Below are 22229 nucleotides of genomic sequence, written 5' to 3'. Positions count from 1 at the left end.
GGACTGCAGAAAGAACAGATCAATTATTCCAGTATCAAATAAAGGCTGACTGGTGTCTTGAAGTGATAACTACCAAGCAAAAAATATACGTAAATGTTATCAAATGAATGATGGACTAATAATAATAATTACATGTTGGGAAGTTAAGCAAAGGAAAAGAAGACGACAATGGGGTAAGATGGTTGGATAGTATTAACAAGATTATTGGAACAGAAGAGTTATGAGTTATTACTAAAGATAGATCAGTTAATAAGGGCTTATCCACACAGTCCCTAGGAGCTGAACTGCTTCTATGACACCTAACTAAGCTAATTAATCTGCAGATCCTTCTAAATAATGGAATGTAGCTTCAAAGAAATTATTGCAAGTTTTCTAAACTTTTCAAATTCAAACCACCCACTGCATTCTGAAATGTTACTGACAAAATGGGAAGATTACAAAAAAAGAGACTGGAGAAATCAGCTGTATTTTTCAACTATACTTGCTACTATAAAACAGACCAAAAACATTTTGAAAACAACATCTGCTGACATTTCATTAATGGGGACGGGAACTTGTGAATAGATACCCGAAAGTGCATACCAAAGTCCACATTTAACATGCCAACATGAGAAACTGTTAGGAAATACACTGCTACAGGTAAAATCTTAAACTATTCTAGACTGCAAATCAAAATTTCCATACAGATTATTTTATTTTTCATTACGCTGTTCTGGCTTAATTTCATTAATTTTTTTTAGCAAGACAAAATTATAGTTGATTAATTTTTCTTCATTTATTAGAGTTAATAGTTAAAGATAACTACTAAAGTTAAACTAATAAATCCGAATGAGAAACGCAGGTCCCTGCGTTGGTTCTTTATTGCTCAATTAACTGAAGAGAAAAGAAGTAACAATAAGACTGGATTTTATTTGACCAAAGTATAATGTCGACATAAAACAAAGATGCACCACTCCTATTTGGGGTGAGGTTTTCTTTCCCCTTGTGATTCTGTTTAATGCCTAGCTAAGAAAAGCTCTGTGTGTTTAAACTCTACATATTTTAATTAGTCTAAGAAAATGGTCATCCTTTTGGGACTTAATATTAAAAGCTGAATGTCTATTAAGCATGGTAAGACACAAAATATTTATATTTCTGTAAGGCTCCAAACTGAGGTAATCTTCGGCTACATAAACCATAATTTCATCCAACTGATTCCTCTGTTACTAGTGTAATTTGTGTAAGGCCATTCGTGCACCCAGTCACCAATTATTAATCTAAGAGGCTAAGAATCAAGAGCAGGAATAATAAGGATATTATGTCTACTTTCCTAATGACTTCTTCTCCCCCACTCCCCCCTCCAAGCTCTCAAGTTGATTACCTGTGCCCGGTGTTCTCCAACTGCAAACTGTATCATAGCAATGCTTGGATTATGGCTGTCGTCAATTCTTTCCACGGTGCTGGAATCTATTTTCAGGTCACTGCTAATTTCTGCACTCTGTATAAAGTCTTCCGTTTTTAAGTCTTCTACCTTCTTCAGCTCTCCATTTGCCAACTGAATTATAGAGCCTTTCATAAAATAAGGAGGCAATATCGCAGGAGCTGTTGCTGAAGGTGGTACCGGCTGGACCAGAGGGAGATGGATCTGAGCCTGGACCACAGCTGCCTGGTAAGCTGGCTGGCTTACTAGAGACTCAGCACTGAAATTCTCACTTTTTGGAATGGCGGTTGTGACAAACGTATGAGGCACTGCTGCTAGCTGGGGAGATGAAGTGGCTATAGCAGGTGGTACCCCTGAGGAGTCAATATCTGCACTTCCTACTGGTATTAAGAGAGGTTGGGTACCAGGGATCACCAGATGCTGTGGTAGATTTCCAGGATAGCCAAAGGCTTGCTGTTGACTGCTCAGATAGCTAATTACAGGTGGTTGAGTCCCAGTGTAAAAGGCTGTAGCTGGCAACCCAACAGGTAGCTGCTCTGAAGCACTATGGGTGGTCTGAATGACAGTGTGAGGGGATAAAGTGGCAACTGTCTTCACCCCTTCATGACCAATAGTCTGTTGTGGAGATAAAGCATAGGATCGGTGGCCTGTCTTTCCTAAATGCAAACTTCCCTTTTCGTTGATGGCTGAAGGTGGTGTTTCTCTATTGGTGGACTGCTGAACCTCCATATCTGCACTAGGTGTACTGCTATTGGGAACAACCATAACAGAGGGCCGGACAGCAGAGGAATCACGTGCAATATAATCAGTAGGACCAGAGTGGACTACCACATGTCTGGCCTCATAATGATGAGGAGATGGTTTATTGCCTGATTTGATAAGATTGACTTCAGAAGAGGGTGAGATGCCGTATCGCCTCTTGTCTACTTCCCCATTCAGTATTTCCTTTGCTTGCATAGCCTGCAATCTGCTGCTCTCAGATTTCTTGGTGGACTCCCTAGTAACAAAATGGCCACCGGAATCTGCATATTGCACTACTACCTGGGAGGAAGGGCCAAGGGCAAATGCATGAGGAATCACTGTCTGGTGAGGATGCAAATGGACTGGGATGGCTGGAGGAGAGACGTTTCTAACAGCACTCTGAGAGCTGGAAATATGGACATACTGGTTCTGCTGAATAGGTGGAGGAGATCCAGCCGTGATCAATCCAGGTGTCCTGACTAAATGCGGCTCCACTTTTTGGCCTTGTTGGCTAAGATTGCTCATGGTGGCCAGCAAAGAAGTATATGCCTCCAGCTGCGATCGCTGGGATGGAGTGGTTGCAACAGCAGTGGCGGAGGCTGCTGTGGTGGTTGCAGAATTAGCTGTTGGGGAAATTAGTGGAGAAGGGATGAATCCGGCATATGGTCCACTATACTGAGGCCCAACAAACTGGAAAGCATGCTGCAAGTGTGTGTACTGCACTGGCGAAACAGGTGTTCCTGCCTGTGAAAGGGCAGAGGGGTACACTGTGGAAAGTGTGGCAGAGGCTGGAACAGACCTAGGAGCACTAGGTGGGGAATAATCCATTCCTGTAGAAAGTGACTTGTGTAAACCTACTCCTTGTTGTGAACCAGCCTCCACTGAAATACCTCCAGATCGATTCCGCCCACTGCTGAGGCTGCTGGTTGTACTTGAGAGCCATGTTATATTATCTGTACGGTGATTTTCACTGGCCAGAACTAATGGCTTCACCTCAGAAGGCAGGCTGGTAGCAGGGATTTCCCGCTTCTTGGGGGGCAGGCATTCATTGCTTCTCTCCTGGTTGGATTTCATTTTTCACCGGCCCCCTGCCCTTATCTTCTGTGGCTTCACTGCCTGGCTAGCTCTGATTTCAGTCTGCTAAGTGGAAAATCACATTTGATTTCTTTTGTGGATCCAGAGACTTCATGAGGAATCATCTCCTTGTGACCACTATCTTCTACAAGCATCTCTGAAATGAATAAGAAAAGGAGGGAAAGAAAAGAGGAAATCAAAATTTTAACATGAAGGAAAAGAAAACTATGAAACTCAGAGCATCCTATCAGTTAAATTCTAACCAGCAATTCTATTGCTATAGCTGAATAGAAACCCAGTTAGGTGGAGTGGTTGAGGAATCAAGCCAGAAACCAAGAGACTGTGAACTCTTATCTTGCCTGTGGCACAGATCCAGCTAGGTGACCTTGGTCCAGTAACTCTCTTTTAGCCCTAGGAACCAGGCAATGGCAAACCATTTCTGAAAAACCTTGTCAAGAAAACTCCAGGGACTTATTCAGGAAGACACCAGGAGTCAAAGGCAAAAGAAAAAGGAAAAGGGAAAAAACCAAAGAATAGTAAGGACTAAACAACTCTTCCCTTCCCAGCAGCAAGTAACTAGCTGCTACTGGGTGCAGGAGGGAGCGAGGGATTGAAAGGAAACTGTCATGGAATGTTACAAATGAAAATCACTTTACTGCAGCAGCAACAGCCCAGGAAAGTCACCACCACCAATAGCCTAAAACAGCCACAACTTCCCCAAATTCCATTCACTTGGGAATCATGAGTCCCAGATTTTGGGCACATTCTGTAAGTCTATTTGAGGTACTTTGGTTCAAAATGTGTTGCCCCATGATGCACTGTTTTACCCTAGTATAAAGTTCATGACAACAAGAAATTTAGTAGTATATACAGTAGATCAGGGGTCCCCAATCCCCGCGCTGCGTTTCACAGCTGGACCCTGGCCCATGGAAGTAGTAGGTGAGTGCGTGCACACCTGCAGCTTCATTTGCATGAGCAGCGGATGTGCGCAGGTGGCTCCATTTGTGCAAACAGCACCACTCTCACATAACCAGTCCCTCTCTCTCTGCCTCCCACAGGTCCACAAAGCTGAAAAGGTTGGGGAACACTGCAGTACATGACTCATACAAGTAAGCTAAATCAATACAGACATTGTCAAACAATTACAAGATGGAGAAAATCTTTCGCAGCCCTTAGTAAGAGCGTGACTCTGAACCACGTGAATAAGAAAGGGAAGGGGGCTTAGAATGGAAGAGTAATCCCCATTCTGAGTGCTGCCCAAATGCCTCACCCATAGAGAGGATTTGGGATATTTTTTTTCTTGCAATGTGTTCCTCTGCAGCCTCCAGATCAATCTGGCTCAGAAATCCAATTTTTCTTTTGCCAGCTTTCCCCGCCATAACAGATCCCAATCTGTTCAGTGTTTAGAATTATCTTGATGATATACAGAGTCCCAAGCCCTGTCTGCATACTTTTTCCCCCAACATGATTGGATGTAAGCAGCAATAAAGAGAGTTCCCAGTTGCTACCATCACCCAAAATAACTTTAAATACATTTTAAAGTTTAATCAGGGTCAATGTAATTAATGTATCATTTTCCTCAACTGAATATTGCAATTTCTTTTTCTTTACAAATTTCTCCTTTCTATATGGATTCTGAATTACCAAGCAGATTGGAGCAACCTCAAAGTGCCAATGATCTCATTATTCTGTTTATTTCTGGACTTTGTTTTGACTCTGGTCCATGTGTATTTTGATATAGTTTTCAGTTCATGTGTGGCAGCACTTAATCACACTATTGATTAAAACACTGCACTGTAGTAAACCATGCATGAAATCACCACAAAACTGAAAGAATAAGTTTAGATTATTTATTTTTCTCTTCCTTTTGTCCACCGTGGAAATCAGAATTGCCTCAAGGAAGTAAGAGGCAACCAATGAGACAATAACAAAGCAGGAGACTTACCTTTATTTCCTGCACACATTGTATCTAGCTCAGAAGCACAATCAAATATGCCTCTCAAATATTGAAATGTTATTCTATGACTACTAAGGTGTCTCCATCCAACTCTTTTTCTCCATTTTTTTAAAGCCTATTCAGGGTAGGATTTTACTTTCTGATCCTTTCAATCTGTATCTGCATACACAAGTTTAAACTCTACCTGGATGGTTAAAATTACATACTACAATAACCCCATATGCAGCTCTGATCATATCAGGTTCCCTTGTTCCTTAGTAACCAATGAATTGTGAGCTGCAACTGCTGCATGATTGAACTCTGTGTAGGAGGGAAAGCATTAACAAATGACTGGGAACTATTGTGTATAAGGAGCTTGGTTCAGTACAATTTAGGAGAGGGGGTGAACTCATATATAAAATAGGATGAGGACAGACTTAAACAGCAGCTTAATATTTCAATAATATTACAATTAGATTCACAGTAACACAATATCATTATTACAATAAACTGAGCTGTTACTATATCACAAGTTATAATATTTTGGTTCTTATACTGTACTAATATTCTGTAGAATATACAGGTACGTGAATTCTATGTCAATCCCTAAACAAAATTTAGAACACAAAGCAGAGTGGTCATCCTTTCTATCAGTGGCTAACTCCATTAGGTTAATCATTTCAACCAGGCATTCACTGAAAGGAAAAAAAGACACCCAATTCTCTTTAATGCACTGCTTAACAGTTAGCGACATGCACAAAGAGTATTCAATACTAATCTTACACATATCCACTTAAAGCCAAAGGATGGAGCTTCAGAGCGTAATTTCTCAAACTGTTTAATATAAATTTTAATGGCACATGTTTCTTTTTACAGTTAAGCAAAGGGCAGCACAAATTACAGGCTGACCAAAAAGTAACCATCTTGGATAGTAATGGTAGGATTAAACACAAACAATTTAAACATATAACCAGGAAGCAAAGATTTAAAAGACTGGTGCCAGTTTGCTGTAATATGACAACACAATAGTAAAATAGGGAGTAGCCGAGAAAAGAATACTCTGTACCCTGGCAGAAAAAAATATAATGGCATAATCCACTCCTAATAATTTGTTGAGTAGACCCACTAAAATCTACTGGACTTGTTAGGGTTCTCTGATGCAAAGAAATCTGATGCTAATACTAGGAGCATAAATCTAAATTACTAGAAATGCTTTAAGATTTATTGAAGGTTTACAAACCAATACAAGATCTTCTTTTCAGGGAACTAAAATAATAGACATTCTTTTGCAGCTTGTTCGCTTCCAATTTCCTTGCATATAGTGCTTATCACTCTGAGAAACTACTGGTCAAGGACAAATGTCTTAGACAGTCTTTTCAGGCTGATATACAAAAAGTAGAAAAGAACTATTACTACTTATTATGATTACTACTAGTATTGACATAGTAATGGTAATTACACAATAGCCTTTCTATTCACAATAGCCTTTCTATTCACATTTGAAAAACCTATCAAGGATCCCTCTATGTCCTATCCTGTACAAAATGTAAAATGGAAGACTTGGTAGGAAAATTCCAGATGAATGGCTCATAGGATTAATAACAGTATAATACCCAGACTTTAGTTGTTGTGTTGCTTACCATTAGGCGTCAAGGTGATGGTTTAGCTTATAAAGCTCTATATGACTTGGCACCCAGGTACTTACAGGACTATCTAGCTGTCCTATTTGTCCATTCTAAGAGGGGCTAAGGTTCCCATCCCACATGAGATGCAAGGAGTGGGGACAGGCATTCTTGGTTTTGGCCCCATAAAGATGTAAAAACATAATACTGTTTCAATTAGTTTTTTGGCATGGATGGTGGCCCTAGACTGATCTGATCATTTTGTGGATCATGGATCTATTTTTTTGTTTACTGCCTCTATTTTTACCTTCACTGGTGTTTTACAGCATCCTGAGACCTTTAAATAAGTGAAATACATTTGATTGTATAAGTAGCATATATAAATAAAAAATAATTGCCCTTCTGCAGAAAGTGGAAAATGGAACCACCATTGGCTGTCCACATTCATGAGGCTTTTTCCTGTATGGACTTCCTATCCTATGTCCATATGTGTGATTTGGCCATTATGGAAGTGAATTATTTACGGGAGTACCTTTTGCCGGCGTTAACTTCCCATCGTCCTGTGCGCTCCCATAGAGAGGGACTCCTCAGGGTGCCATCGGTCAGGGAATGTCGACTGGCAGCCCCCAGGGGGAGAGCATTCTCTGTGGGCGCACCTGCCCTCTGGAACCAGCTTCCTGTTGAGCTCCAGATTTTAAATTCCAAATTTTAAATTTTAGAACGTGTTTTATTGCTTGGGCTATTTGGTTTAATTTATTTTAATTTTTGTATATTATGTGCTGTATATTGTGTTTTAATTGCCCTGTACACCGCCCCGAGTCCTTCGGGAGAGGGGTGGTATATAAATCCAATAAAAAAATAAAAAAGTATAGGACCCATTTATCTGAGCAGCCTATTGAGAAGAAAATCACCTTTCCCAAAAGAAATCCATTATGAGAACATCCATGATATGCCCTCATAACTCCAAAAGTGTCCACTGGCCCTTTCACTGATCAAAATGAGCTTTAAATTTCAAAACATGATTAGAGCAAATCAATCAATATAAGCATTATAGCCCCTTAGGACCCATGCCAAAATTAAGACATTACTATATTGTTTTGGATTACAAGCGTCCAACCAGTAAAACATGAAACTAAATGCTGATGACCAAAATTATTTTTCTTCTAGTTTTAATTTTAAAATTTTATTCAATTTGCACATCCCTTAACTTTCAAAGACTATGGGCATTCACAAAAAACCTGAAAAACTGTAACACGATAAAGGTAACAGAGTGATAAAAGAAGAAACAAAGATGGCAAGACCAGGCAGCAACAAAGCACACCCATTCCCAAAGAGAGTCACATTCATTCTAGCCAAAGGCCTGGCTGAAGAGCCATGTCTTCAAGGCCTGCTAAAATGTCAGGAAGGTGGGAGGCATCCAATCTTGTGGGGAAACCTCATTCCAGAGGACAGATGCTGTGACTGAGAAGGCATGCTTCTGGGATCATGATAACTGACATTGTTTAATCAAAAGAACCTGGAGCACACAAACTGTGCTAGATCAAAACAGCTGGGCAGATACTGGGGGAGATAGGCAGTAGACAAGTAGCTACTCTCAAATAGCCAGGTCCTATGCCACGCGGTGGCTCAGTGGGTTAGGACACTGAGCTTGTCGATCAGAAGGTCGGCAGTTTGGCAGGTCGAATCCCGAGTGCCGCATAACAGAGTGAGCGCCTGTTACTCGTCCCAGCTTCTGCCAACCTAGCAGTTCGAAAGCACATAAAAATGCAAGTAGAAAAATAGGGACCACTCCGGTGGGAAGGTAACAGCGCTCCATGCGCCTTTGGCGTCTAGTCATGCCGGCCACATGACCACAGAGACGTCCTCGGACAAGCACTGGCTCTTTGGCTTTGAAACAGTAGTTGGACAACATGGGAGTATGACCAAGGTATATCATGTTATGACCAGTTTTGGGAACCAGCGATATAGATAGATAGATAGATAGATAGATAGATGGATACAAATATATATATATATATATATATGTAGATCTAGAGTCTCGGGTTTCTTCCCGCGTTCCTTTCATCTTCAGAAAGTTGTGGCGACGTTTCGACGAAATCCCATCCGTCATCATCAGGCCGGAGTGTTCCTCCTGCTGCTTCCAGGAGCAATGCGTGGTCTGGCTGTTCCTTTCCTTCCAACTGCCGGTGGGGCTGTGTTCTGAGGCGTGGCTGTCTTCTGATTGGGTGGATGCGTGGTTGTCTTCTGATTGGTTGGAGGCGTGGCTGTCTTCTGATTGGGTGGATGCGTGGTTGTCTTCTGATTGGTTGGAGGCGTGGCTGTCTTCTGGTTGGGTGGGGTGTGTTCTGAATGGGTGGGGTTTTTTGTTGTGTTGTAATATCCTGAGTGTTGTGATTTGGTGTCCTGAGGAGTGGGCTGTGTAGTGGCCTCCAGAGCTTTGGTTTGGCTCCGAGTTCGAGGACCTGCTATGTATCTCTGGTATGGGTCAGTCAGGTTCGTGTGTGCGTTCTTCTGTTTGGGTGATGGCACTTTTGCTTGACTTGTTCTGTCTTTTATGTGGGAGAGTTTTTGTTCTGGGTGTGGATGAGTCTTGCTGGGGCTGGTGGCATTTGGGGTTGTTTGTTGGTTTTTTAAATCCTTGTTTGCTGAAATTCGTTTCTCTATCAATGCTGGTTTCCAAATGGCATGTAGGCGGGAGGTGTCGTCTCGCTTGTTCATACTGTCTGGGTGTTTTTCTATTTCAATGGCTTCTCTGATTATTCTGCTATTGAGATGTTCTATTTTGGCGATTGTTTTTGTACCTTCAAAATTGATGTTGTGTCCCGTAGTGTTTATGTGTTGTACTAGTGAAGATGTGTGATCTTTCTTCTGTACTGAGTTCTTATGTTCTTCTACACGTACCTCTATTCTTCTGTTAGTCTGTCCGATGTATGTTGCTGGACAGGAGGCGCATGGGATTTGGTATATGCCCTGGTTTTCCAGTTCTATTTTGTCTTTGGGGTTTCTCAGGATGGTTGATATCTTTCTGTCAGTGTTAAATGCGGTTTTGATGTTATGTTTGCGTAGTACTTTACTGATTTTGTCGGTTGTTCCTTTTATGTAGGGCAAGATGGCTCGTCCGTTGTTCTGTTCTTCTTCTTGGATGTTTTTCTGTTTCGGAGTCCCCTGCTGAATCATATTGGTGATTTTGTTTTTTTGGAACTTGTTTGCTGTCAATATGTCTGTCAGGGTGTGTAGTTCTGTTTGTATATGTGTTTCATCCGCAAGGCATCTGGTTCTTGTTATTAGTGTTTTGGCTACTGAATTTATTTGTGCTGGGTGATGATGTGATTGCGCATTGAGGTAACGGTTGGTGTGTGTTTTCTTTCGGTAGACTGTGTGTCCTAGGGTGCCGTTTTGTTTTTTGTATATAAGTACATCCAGGAAAGGTAACTGGTTGTTTGTTTCAATCTCCATGGTGAATTTTATTTTGGGATGTAGGCTGTTCAGGTGTGTCAGGAAGTTTTCTAGCTCCTTTCTTCCATGGGGCCAGATCACGAAGGTGTCATCCACATATCTGAGCCACAGTTTTGGTTTGTTTGTGGTCTTTTCCAGAGCGTTAGTTTCAAATTCTTCCATGAAAAGGTTGGCGATAACTGGTGATAGAGGGGATCCCATTGGTGCGCCTTCTATTTGTTTGTATCTCTGGCCTCTGTGTATGAAGTATGTGTTTGATAAGCAGTGTTCTGCTAGTTCTATAATATGGTTTGGTGGTTGGTATTTGCTTCTTATTGTTGATAGAGCTTCTTGGACTGGCACCTGGGTGAATAGTGACACCACATCGAAGCTGACTAGCAAGTCTTTTTGGTCTATCTGTAGATTTTTCACTAATTCTATAAAGTGGTATGAGTTTTGGACATATGAAGCTGCCATTTCTGCATGAGGTTGTAATTGTTTTGCTAGGTATTTAGCTAAGTTTTGTAGTGGTGAGCCTATAGAACTTACTATGGGTCTTAGTGGGATTCCATCTTTGTGTATTTTGGGGAGGCCATATAGTTTTGGGCATCTGGATGACTTCTCCCTAGGAATGATTGTTTGTTGGGTTTCTTGGCTTATAGAAGTTGATTTTATCTTTTTCTTGGTGGTCTTTTCTAGATAGGTTGTGGGATCTGTATATATAGGTTTGTATGTAGTTTCTTTGAGTAAGTTGGACAGTTTCTCTTCATAGTCTGATGTGTCCATTACCACTGTAGCATTGCCTTTATCTGCTGGTAGTATGATTATGCTGTTGTCTTTTCTTAGGTTTTGCAATGCTACTTGTTCTTCTTTTGTTAGGTTGCTTTTGGGTGGTTTGCTTGTGCATAGGATGTGGGTGACTTCATGTCTGACTTGGTCTGCTTCATCTGCATTGAGTTTAGTTAAGCTGGTTTCAACTCCACATATGATGGTTTCTGTGGGAATTTTCTTTGGTGCAACAGCGAAGTTGAAACCTTTTGCTAGGACGTTTGTTTCTGCTGTTGTTAGTCTTCTGTGGGAGATGTTATGCACTACTTGTTGTAGATGTTGTTGTGATGTGGTTGTTTGGTTGTTGTAGTTTTCTAATTGTTTGAGTTTCTTTGAATGTCTGTTGTTTTTATAGATGGTCTCTGTTTATAAAAACAACAGACATTCAAAGAAACTCAAACAATTAGAAAACTACAACAACCAAACAACCACATCACAACAACATCTACAACAAGTAGTGCATAACATCTCCCACAGAAGACTAACAACAGCAGAAACAAACGTCCTAGCAAAAGGTTTCAACTTCGCTGTTGCACCAAAGAAAATTCCCACAGAAACCATCATATGTGGAGTTGAAACCAGCTTAACTAAACTCAATGCAGATGAAGCAGACCAAGTCAGACATGAAGTCACCCACATCCTATGCACAAGCAAACCACCCAAAAGCAACCTAACAAAAGAAGAACAAGTAGCATTGCAAAACCTAAGAAAAGACAACAGCATAATCATACTACCAGCAGATAAAGGCAATGCTACAGTGGTAATGGACACATCAGACTATGAAGAGAAACTGTCCAACTTACTCAAAGAAACTACATACAAACCTATATATACAGATCCCACAACCTATCTAGAAAAGACCACCAAGAAAAAGATAAAATCAACTTCTATAAGCCAAGAAACCCAACAAACAATCATTCCTAGGGAGAAGTCATCCAGATGCCCAAAACTATATGGCCTCCCCAAAATACACAAAGATGGAATCCCACTAAGACCCATAGTAAGTTCTATAGGCTCACCACTACAAAACTTAGCTAAATACCTAGCAAAACAATTACAACCTCATGCAGAAATGGCAGCTTCATATGTCCAAAACTCATACCACTTTATAGAATTAGTGAAAAATCTACAGATAGACCAAAAAGACTTGCTAGTCAGCTTCGATGTGGTGTCACTATTCACCCAGGTGCCAGTCCAAGAAGCTCTATCAACAATAAGAAGCAAATACCAACCACCAAACCATATTATAGAACTAGCAGAACACTGCTTATCAAACACATACTTCATACACAGAGGCCAGAGATACAAACAAATAGAAGGCGCACCAATGGGATCCCCTCTATCACCAGTTATCGCCAACCTTTTCATGGAAGAATTTGAAACTAACGCTCTGGAAAAGACCACAAACAAACCAAAACTGTGGCTCAGATATGTGGATGACACCTTCGTGATCTGGCCCCATGGAAGAAAGGAGCTAGAAAACTTCCTGACACACCTGAACAGCCTACATCCCAAAATAAAATTCACCATGGAGATTGAAACAAACAACCAGTTACCTTTCCTGGATGTACTTATATACAAAAAACAAAACGGCACCCTAGGACACACAGTCTACCGAAAGAAAACACACACCAACCGTTACCTCAATGCGCAATCACATCATCACCCAGCACAAATAAATTCAGTAGCCAAAACACTAATAACAAGAACCAGATGCCTTGCGGATGAAACACATATACAAACAGAACTACACACCCTGACAGACATATTGACAGCAAACAAGTTCCAAAAAAACAAAATCACCAATATGATTCAGCAGGGGACTCCGAAACAGAAAAACATCCAAGAAGAAGAACAGAACAACGGACGAGCCATCTTGCCCTACATAAAAGGAACAACCGACAAAATCAGTAAAGTACTACGCAAACATAACATCAAAACCGCATTTAACACTGACAGAAAGATATCAACCATCCTGAGAAACCCCAAAGACAAAATAGAACTGGAAAACCAGGGCATATACCAAATCCCATGCGCCTCCTGTCCAGCAACATACATCGGACAGACTAACAGAAGAATAGAGGTACGTGTAGAAGAACATAAGAACTCAGTACAGAAGAAAGATCACACATCTTCACTAGTACAACACATAAACACTACGGGACACAACATCAATTTTGAAGGTACAAAAACAATCGCCAAAATAGAACATCTCAATAGCAGAATAATCAGAGAAGCCATTGAAATAGAAAAACACCCAGACAGTATGAACAAGCGAGACGACACCTCCCGCCTACATGCCATTTGGAAACCAGCATTGATAGAGAAACGAATTTCAGCAAACAAGGATTTAAAAAACCAACAAACAACCCCAAATGCCACCAGCCCCAGCAAGACTCATCCACACCCAGAACAAAAACTCTCCCACATAAAAGACAGAACAAGTCAAGCAAAAGTGCCATCACCCAAACAGAAGAACGCACACACGAACCTGACTGACCCATACCAGAGATACATAGCAGGTCCTCGAACTCGGAGCCAAACCAAAGCTCTGGAGGCCACTACACAGCCCACTCCTCAGGACACCAAATCACAACACTCAGGATATTACAACACAACAAAAAACCCCACCCATTCAGAACACACCCCACCCAACCAGAAGACAGCCACGCCTCCAACCAATCAGAAGACAACCACGCATCCACCCAATCAGAAGACAGCCACGCCTCCAACCAATCAGAAGACAACCACGCATCCACCCAATCAGAAGACAGCCACGCCTCAGAACACAGCCCCACCGGCAGTTGGAAGGAAAGGAACAGCCAGACCACGCATTGCTCCTGGAAGCAGCAGGAGGAACACTCCGGCCTGATGATGACGGATGGGATTTCGTCGAAACGTCGCCACAACTTTCTGAAGATGAAAGGAACGCGGGAAGAAACCCGAGACTCTAGATCTACACATACAGACACCCGCGAGAATCTACGAAAACATATATATATATATATATATATATATATATATATATATATATATATATATATATATATATATATATATATATATATATATATATATATATATATATATATATATATATATATATATATATATATATATATATATATATATATATATATAAGGGACGCGGTGGCTCAGTGGGTTAGGACGCTGAGCTTGTCGATCTGAAGGTCGGCAGTTTGGCGGGTCGAATCCCGAGTGCCGCGTAGCAGAGTGAGCGCCTGTTACTCGTCCCAGCTTCTGCCCACCTAGCAGTTCGAAAGCACGTAAAAATGCAAGTAGAAAAATAGGGACCACTACGGTGGGAAGGTAACAGCGTTCCGTGCGCCTTTGGCGTCTAGTCATGCCGGCCACATGACCACGGAGATGCCCTTGGACAAACGCTGGCTCTTTGGCTTTGAAACGGAGATGAGCACCGGCCCCTAGAGTCGGAAACGACTAGCACGCATGTGCGGGGGAACCTTTACCTTATATATATATATATATACATACAAAGATATTGAAAGGAAGTTGCAAACTTTAATAAGTTTATTCAGAATACTTATCAAGTAAAACTGTCAACAAAAGTGTGTATAGTCAAGGCTATGGTCTTCCCAGTTGCAATGTATGGCAGTGAAAGTTGGACCATAAGAAAGGCTGAGCGCCAAAGAATTGAGGCCTTTGAACTGTGGTGCTGGAGAAGACTCCTGCGAGTCCCTTGGACCGCAAGGCGATCAAACCGGTCAGTCCTAGAGGAGATCAATCCTGACTGCTCTTTAGAAGGCCAGATCCTGAAGCTAAAACTCAAGTACTTTGGCCACCTAATGAGAAGGAAGGACTCACTGGAGAAGAGCCTAATGCTGGGAAAGATCGAGGGCAATAGAAGAAGGGGACGACAGAGAATGAGGTGGCTGGATGGAGTCAATGAAGCAGTAGGCGTGAGCTTAAATGGACTCCAGAAGATGGTAGAGGACAGGAAGGCCTGGAGGAATGTTGTCCATAGGGTCGCAATGGGTCGGACACGACTTCGCAGCTAACAACAACAACAAAACTTTGTTGGATGCAAATGTTTTCTAGAAGAAAGACAGATGGCTGTTTCTTCTAACAATAAGTGGCAATTTTCTTTGTTAAAACTGTCACATTTTTAATATCATGACCAAGGTATATCATGTTATGACCAGTTTTGGGAACCAGCGATATAGATAGATAGATAGATAGATAGATAGATAGATAGATAGATAGATAGATAGATAGATAGATAGATAGATAGAGATAGATAGATAGATAGATAGATAGATAGATAGATAGATAGATAGATAGATAGATGATAGATAGATACAAATATAGATATATATATATACACATACAAAGATATTGAAAGGAAGTTGCAAACTTTAATAAGTTTATTCAGAATACTTATCAAGTAAAACTTTGTTGGATGCAAATGTTTTCTAGAAGAAAGACAGATGGCTGTTTCTTCTAACAATAAGTGGCAATTTTCTTTGTTAAAACTGTCACATTTTTAATATCAAAAAAGCCATGTGAATTAATCATTATTTATTTATTTGACAATCCTTTCCAATGGTATTTTGGAAAACTTGGTTGCAACTATTTTAGCGCAAGCCAGATCAGCTCAAAAAAGAACGGCTACCATGTCTAGAAATGAAATGAGTGTTGCCTCTTGCCTCCCTTTCTCTACTGTCAGCTTTTTTCTCCTCCCTCAAAACACACATACATATAAGCCTTAATTCCCTATTTTAATTTGTGTATTCAGTGCTTTCACAACAAAGATAAGATTATCTGGAATAGATAATATATTTTTGTTTGATATAACTAACGTATAGGACACAAAACTGTTGCACTACAAATAGAATGGATAAAAAAGTACTCAAAACTTTTGTTACAGTTGTGGTAGCACAATGAGGTGAATTTCAGACTTGGATCATTTTTCAAAATTTCCTGTGGAGAAGTGTTAAGAAAGTAAATAGACGGGGTTTGCCTCCCAAACATTTCCCATTTCCATTCACGTCTTAAAGAAAAAAAGAACAGTGCCCCAAATTGCCTTTTGGCAAAAGCTTCAAGGTTGCATGAGGCTTGTGAAATTATAGTTAAGAACCACGTCCTTTCCTTTAGGAAATGTGGAAGACTGAAGTTTGCCTAGGAGAGACATGTAATTGAGTGCAGAAACTATTGTGGTATATCCATCTTCATTTGTGTGTGGTGTGTGTATTTCTGTGTGTGTGTGTGTGTGTGTGTGTGTGTGTGTGTGTGTGTGTGTCTGAAGTTGAAGTATGCTTTTTCATGGTTCAGGGAATCAGTGCTCTTAATTATAGTAATACAGTACTTTGGGGAGAGAGGTGGAATAAATTTTCTTGTCCCTCTGCCAAACTCAGAAAAATATTAGGACAAGCTGTTTACCTGTAAAACCTCTTCACTTATGCAAGTATTGATATTATTCTTAATTCACAGATATAATACACTTGATTGGATTTTAAATTTTGAAGATGCACTCTGGCAGCATAGTAATATAAATGGATCTAATTCTTGGTGCTTCAGTGGAATTTTCATTATGTTTCCATATTATGAATATGGAATTCATTCTAATATGATTGAGGATATTCCTGCAAACAGCTCATTTTTAGTGCCATTTCTTGAAATGCAAGTACACTACAGAAAAGCATTCAGACGCTGAATCTGGATACAGGTAGTCCTGGAGTTACGAATGTAATGGAGCCTGCCATTCCATTTGTAAGTCAAAAACTCGTGGGAGTGAATCTCGTACCTTGAACAAGATATCACTCCCTGCTCGTTGAGACGCACGCAGCTCATTAAGTGAACATGAGTTATCTCAGGCCTAGCGATGGAATAGGCCCTGCAAGGCCTCCCCAACCCACTAAGATACCTCATGCTTCCCCCTCCCTTCCTGCCATGCCGGACTCACCTTGAAAAGATCCATCTCCTCTCTGCCGAGGTTCCTGCTGCTACCCGGATCTGAGGTCAGGGGATGCTTCTGCGTGCCTCCGGAGACTGGATCTGGCCACCGGAGGCCTTTTCCAGGTTGCTGCCACCCGGATCTGAGGCCGGGAGCCACTTCCGTGGCCCTCCAGAGTCTGGATCTGGCCGCTGGAGGCATTTTCCATCTCTTCTCTGCCACGGTTCCTACTGCCGCCCAGGGGACACTTCTGCGACCCTCTGTAGGCCCGATCTGGGAGGCAGTGGCCTGGAAAAGGCCTCCAACATCTGAATCGGGCCTATGGAGGGCCATGAAAGCATCCCCTGGCCTCAGATCTGAGTAGCAGCAGCCTGGAAAAGGCCTCTAGTGGCCTGATCCAGACTCTGGAGGGTGAACGACTGCTGTGGTACGACAACATTCGTAATTTTGTGACTTGCTTGTAAGCACTAGAGGGCACTTATCATGTAACTTTGAACGTTCACTAAGGGAACGCTCATAACTCAGGAATTACCTGTATACACTCATACTCTTACATTTTGATGCATTCTCTTTTTTCTATCTCTAATTATATTCTATTCAGATGTTATGGTCAAGTTTGGAGACAGAATAACCAAGCAAGCCAAACCCCAACTCTTTATTTCTTCCCTGGACCTGTCAACTATTTCAATGAAAACTTCCCTTGAAGAAATCTTAGAAGCCCTTGCCAGATATATGAATGGAATCATGTGGTTTTTGAATTGTAGATAGGCTTAAAAAATGCAAATTGTGAGCACACTGAACTGACAAATGCAGATATACAAAGTGTGCAAAGATAACAAAAAAAGGAAACACTATTAAATATCAAGTGAGTGTCCTTAAAATTTTCTCACTTCATATTCTGGTATCAGTCAAGACAATACTGTACAGTTGTTTGGCAGTAAAATATGAGAGAAAATCTAGCCAAAATAAATATCTGCAAATGCATTGTCTTCTTTCCACTTATTAAAAATTCAAATCTACTCATTGTTTTATTAAGATTATACCATTAAAACTGTCTATCTCAGTGATTTCTAAACTCTCCATCTTCATTGTTCACAAGGGCTGTTACAGCTATGCAAAATTTCAAATGGTTTATAATTTGAAAATAATTTGAAATTTATTTTTGACCTGAACTCAACCATCAAAACATGTGCCACTGAATCATGTTGGAGAGATTCAAGGCACTTCAGCATTTCAATTACTTGGCGACCAATCCTCACATTTACAACTTTCACAGGTCTGCAGAGCAAAGTAAGAGCATAAGCACAGTTGTACTGTCACTTAATGATCACTTCATTAACAATCGGGGTGCTGGTCTCAGATGTGGTTGCTAAACAAGTACTACCTGTATATGGTATTATGGGCTGATACTGACATGAGTAGTTGGCAGTCTATGAATGGTATACGATTTATTTAAGCTCTCAAACTAGAGAGAGAGAACTGTTATTGTATGTCAAACATGTCAAACTCGCAATGTCACATGATGTCGCGCAAAGTATCAGGATGGTTTTGCCATTGCCGGAAATGGAGTGGGCACAGCTTCTGCATGACGCATCCGGCCTGCGGGCCGGCTGTTTGACACCCTTGTTGTATGTCATGCCCTCGTACTAGGGATTCCATGATGTCACCACACTATTTTAGTGTGTTTACACACTTCTTGACCTCTAGGAAGAAAGCTTCCTGGTAGTCAAGTAATGAGTAGTAGATAAGTAAGTTTGATCACCACCACAAGCCCTTTATATCAGAATGTTTAGTGGAGTGATGCTCTGTTTATATTTCATTCTTTCAGGGTACCTGAAGGAAAAATTGATTTAGTCTATTACTCTTTCTTCCTTGATTTGTTTTTACCTTTTTGCCCAGATCCATAGTCCTTCATCGTCATCCTTCATAAATTGAGCTGTACTGTTCTGCTATTCTCTGTGTCTCGATTTGTTTGCCATTATTAAGCCCTTTCAGTTGCTACTTTCATTCCCCCTCTCCCTTGATTTTTTTAAGCAAGTAATTTTTTTCTATGTTTTGTCTTGGACTGAGTGAGTTCTCTCTGCACCAAGTATGAGAAAATGTGCTTTCTCAACTTCTGGGTGTGCTACAGACTATTTGTACCATAGGGTTTTATAAACAATAGTGGTAACGTATTCTCACACATTTTTACTTTTATATTGAACAAGCTATCACATATGCTGTCATTCAGAAGAAGAGGCTAACTCTGCCAAGGAAGTATGCCAACAAGCTTGCCAGCCCTAAAAAGGAAATCATCATAATGTGGTGGTGGTTTTATTAAATCTGTGCAGTTTTTAAAATGGTTTTTGAACATTTTTAAAGTTGGAATAGGACATTTTCTGCATGGTTCAGTTCAACTTCACTTTAGACTTTTTGATGGGCAGCTTGGCAATTACAGTGTTGTCTTTTTGTTCATTTCTGTTATGTGGGTAAGAGGATAATTTCAAAAATCCCTGAAGTCACCCAACTAAACCTTTGCAGGGTTAAAGTATTTACCATCCTATTTTCATCCTATGTTACTAAAAAAATATGAAGCAGATGTAGGCTTTTTGATGCTTACACATTTATCTTATAGTTTAATTTTTTATCACATTGAATTGCAAATCCTGAATTGCTTCGAACTGTGTTTTGTTGCCTTCTGATCTCTAATTGGAAATTACCACCAATTCAAATTGGATCTTGGCTGATTTGTATATTCCTAATAATATAACATTTGGATGTATTTGCAAAAAATTGATTTGGTGGGCCATCTGTTCCCCCCGCCTTTCCACTCCTGCTACCCAGAATGCCTGGCAATCTCAGCATCTAAACATACTGATCAGAATTAGACTATAACCTTTGCGATGGATTGCGTATATTTTTAGGAGATTTTCTGCAAGCATTAATTTGATAAAAGACTGAACTCTTTCAACATGCCATGAAAGATAGGATATTGATTCATTAGAACAGAAGCAGTCCTAAGCTATAATGAATGCTTTACATTAGCAAGATGATCTGTTTCCTGGGAAACAGCCTTTTCAATATATACTGCTAAACCTTCTGAGAACAGAACTGAAGATTTCTCCTGCCAAACAACTCTAACACTATTTATCCAGCAGTCTCATGCAATACCATTACTGTAGCTACAAATGTAGGTAACATAATCCTTTTAGCTCTGCATTCTGAATGCATTTCATAAGTGCGTGTGCGTGTGTGCGCGCATGTGTGTATGTATACACGTATGCTCGGATAAATATATTCTGTTCAATCCCTAATTTTAATAGCAGAGTCCCCTGACTTCATAAAGCACTAAGCAACTACTTCGTTCATTCAGCCAAGCTCTTTTCTATCTATAGTGACTTCTTTAAGGAAAGAGTCACTTTCTTCTTGCATACTGGTACAACTTCGATTACATGTTGCGAAGCCCAGTGCTCCAAATTAAAGTTTATATTGGTGTTATTTATGGGCTATGCAATAAAAACAGAATTATGGACTCAAAGATACGTACTTTGAAATTTGTGTTTTTTACATGGAATGATCACAAAGATCCTTGCAAGATGCGAAATATTGTTTTAAGATGATGCCAAGAAAAGGCAAATGAATGTGCTTTAGCACAGGGGTCCTCAACCTTGGCATCTTTAAGACTTGTGAACTTCAACTCCTCTCTCTCTCTCTCTCTCTCTCTCTCTCTCTCTCTCTCTCTCTCTCTCTCTCTCTCTCTCTCTCTCTCTCTCTCTCTCTCTCTCTCTCTCTCTCTCTCTCTCTCTCTCTCTCTCTCTCTCTCTCTCTCTCTCTCTCTCTCTCTCTCTCTGGCTTTCCTATCTTTGACACACTGTTTCTATAGTCTGTCTCCTTTGTATACTGCTCTTGCCTATCTCTTCCAATTCCTGAATTACAATATTCTCTTTCCAACCATAACCTCTCTGATCTTAGTAGTCTCCCCACCTAGTATTAATGTCGTTCCATTTTCACTTCTACCATCTTTGTGTTCACTATTAGAAAAAAAGGGAAAGAATGCTATTTATTCAAGTAAAGGACATGGTGGATTGGGGAGGGGGATCAGCAGACATTGTGCAAACATTGTGTTGGGAACACAACAATACATGGCAAATAATTTTTTCTGATATAAATATTCATACTAACTCAGCCTTTCAGGGACTCAAATTAGTTTGGATATTTCCATGACATGCCTGTGGGACTCAATTGAGAACAAGTGAGTTATACATCAGCTGATCTGAAAAAGTAAAAAACAAAACTGCAGGCTACTCTTTTTGAAAATAAACTATTACACAAACACAAACCGATAGGTTATATGACTTTACAATTAACTTTGTTGAAAGTTTAAACTTGCTCGATCTTGGAAACAAAGGCTATAGAACCAATTAGCAGTTCGGGTAACCTTAAATGGCCCTGACAGGTGGATACTCTTGAGGAGAACACACACTTCTTCTCTATTAATAAAGTGTAAGTGTGAACAGCATGTGTGTGCATGTGTGATAGAGCATTTGTTTTCAAGAAGCATAATTTATACAGTTACTAGGTTTTAACAGTCATTCCTTGAAGCTATGATAAAATTGTTAGCAAAGGCAAGGATGCTTATGAAAGAATAAAAAATCTTATATTCAAAGGCTGACAAAAACTCTGGAACAATGACAAGGAAAATGGAATTCTAATAAAAAAGCTCTTGGATGATTAACTGGAATAAGCAAACCGCAAAGCATGGAATTGTGTGGTGCAGTATCAAATTTGCATGGAAAAGCTAAATTTGGGTACATAACTCCATCCATTTCACTATAGTTCCAGCTAACTGCAGTATTTTTTTCTGGAATACCTTCTTTGGAAACCTTGGAAGTTTGTTTGTTTGTTTTTTGGGGGGGGAATCAGTACTGGGAAAAAAACCCCCTCACTATCATGATTACCCATAAGGATTTATTTTGAACTTCCCATAGTTATTTTTACATTACTTCTCATCAAAAAATTTGCAAATGAAGACAAGAGCTAGGTAGTTGACCAGAAATGAAGTATTTATGAAATATATTAATGGATGGCAGAGGAGGGAGAGTAGAAATATGAAATGCAAATTAAAAGTGTTTATCCAACTTGCCACAAGGGACTGTGAATTGTTGTAATACTTCTCAGCAATGGGGACCCATATGAAGTATTTTAAAGCAGGGGTTCCCAATCCCCGGTTTATGGACCAAGCCGGGCCGTGGCATACCAGAA

General features: G+C 40.3%; 1 protein-coding gene across 5 annotated transcripts in view; it reads right to left on the bottom strand.

The window, feature by feature from the left end:
- The window catches only part of ATXN1 (ataxin 1), a 234641-nt gene that overhangs the window by 13113 nt on the left and 199299 nt on the right, over positions 1–22229 (bottom strand). For all 5 annotated transcript variants that reach the window (XM_081325120.1, XM_081325124.1, XM_081325122.1 and 2 more), the window contains one exon: positions 1361–3392. In XM_081325120.1, the coding sequence (XP_081181246.1) occupies positions 1361–3235 (1875 nt within the window). In that variant the 5' untranslated portion in view covers positions 3236–3392. The remainder of the gene's footprint in view (positions 1–1360; positions 3393–22229) is intronic.

Source organism: Vipera berus, assembly GCF_964194415.1.
Source record: "Vipera berus genome assembly, chromosome: 3".
Lineage (NCBI taxonomy): Eukaryota > Metazoa > Chordata > Lepidosauria > Squamata > Viperidae > Vipera > Vipera berus.
Note: the sequence above shows the minus strand (reverse complement) of the source record. Positions and strands in the feature narration are given on the sequence as shown.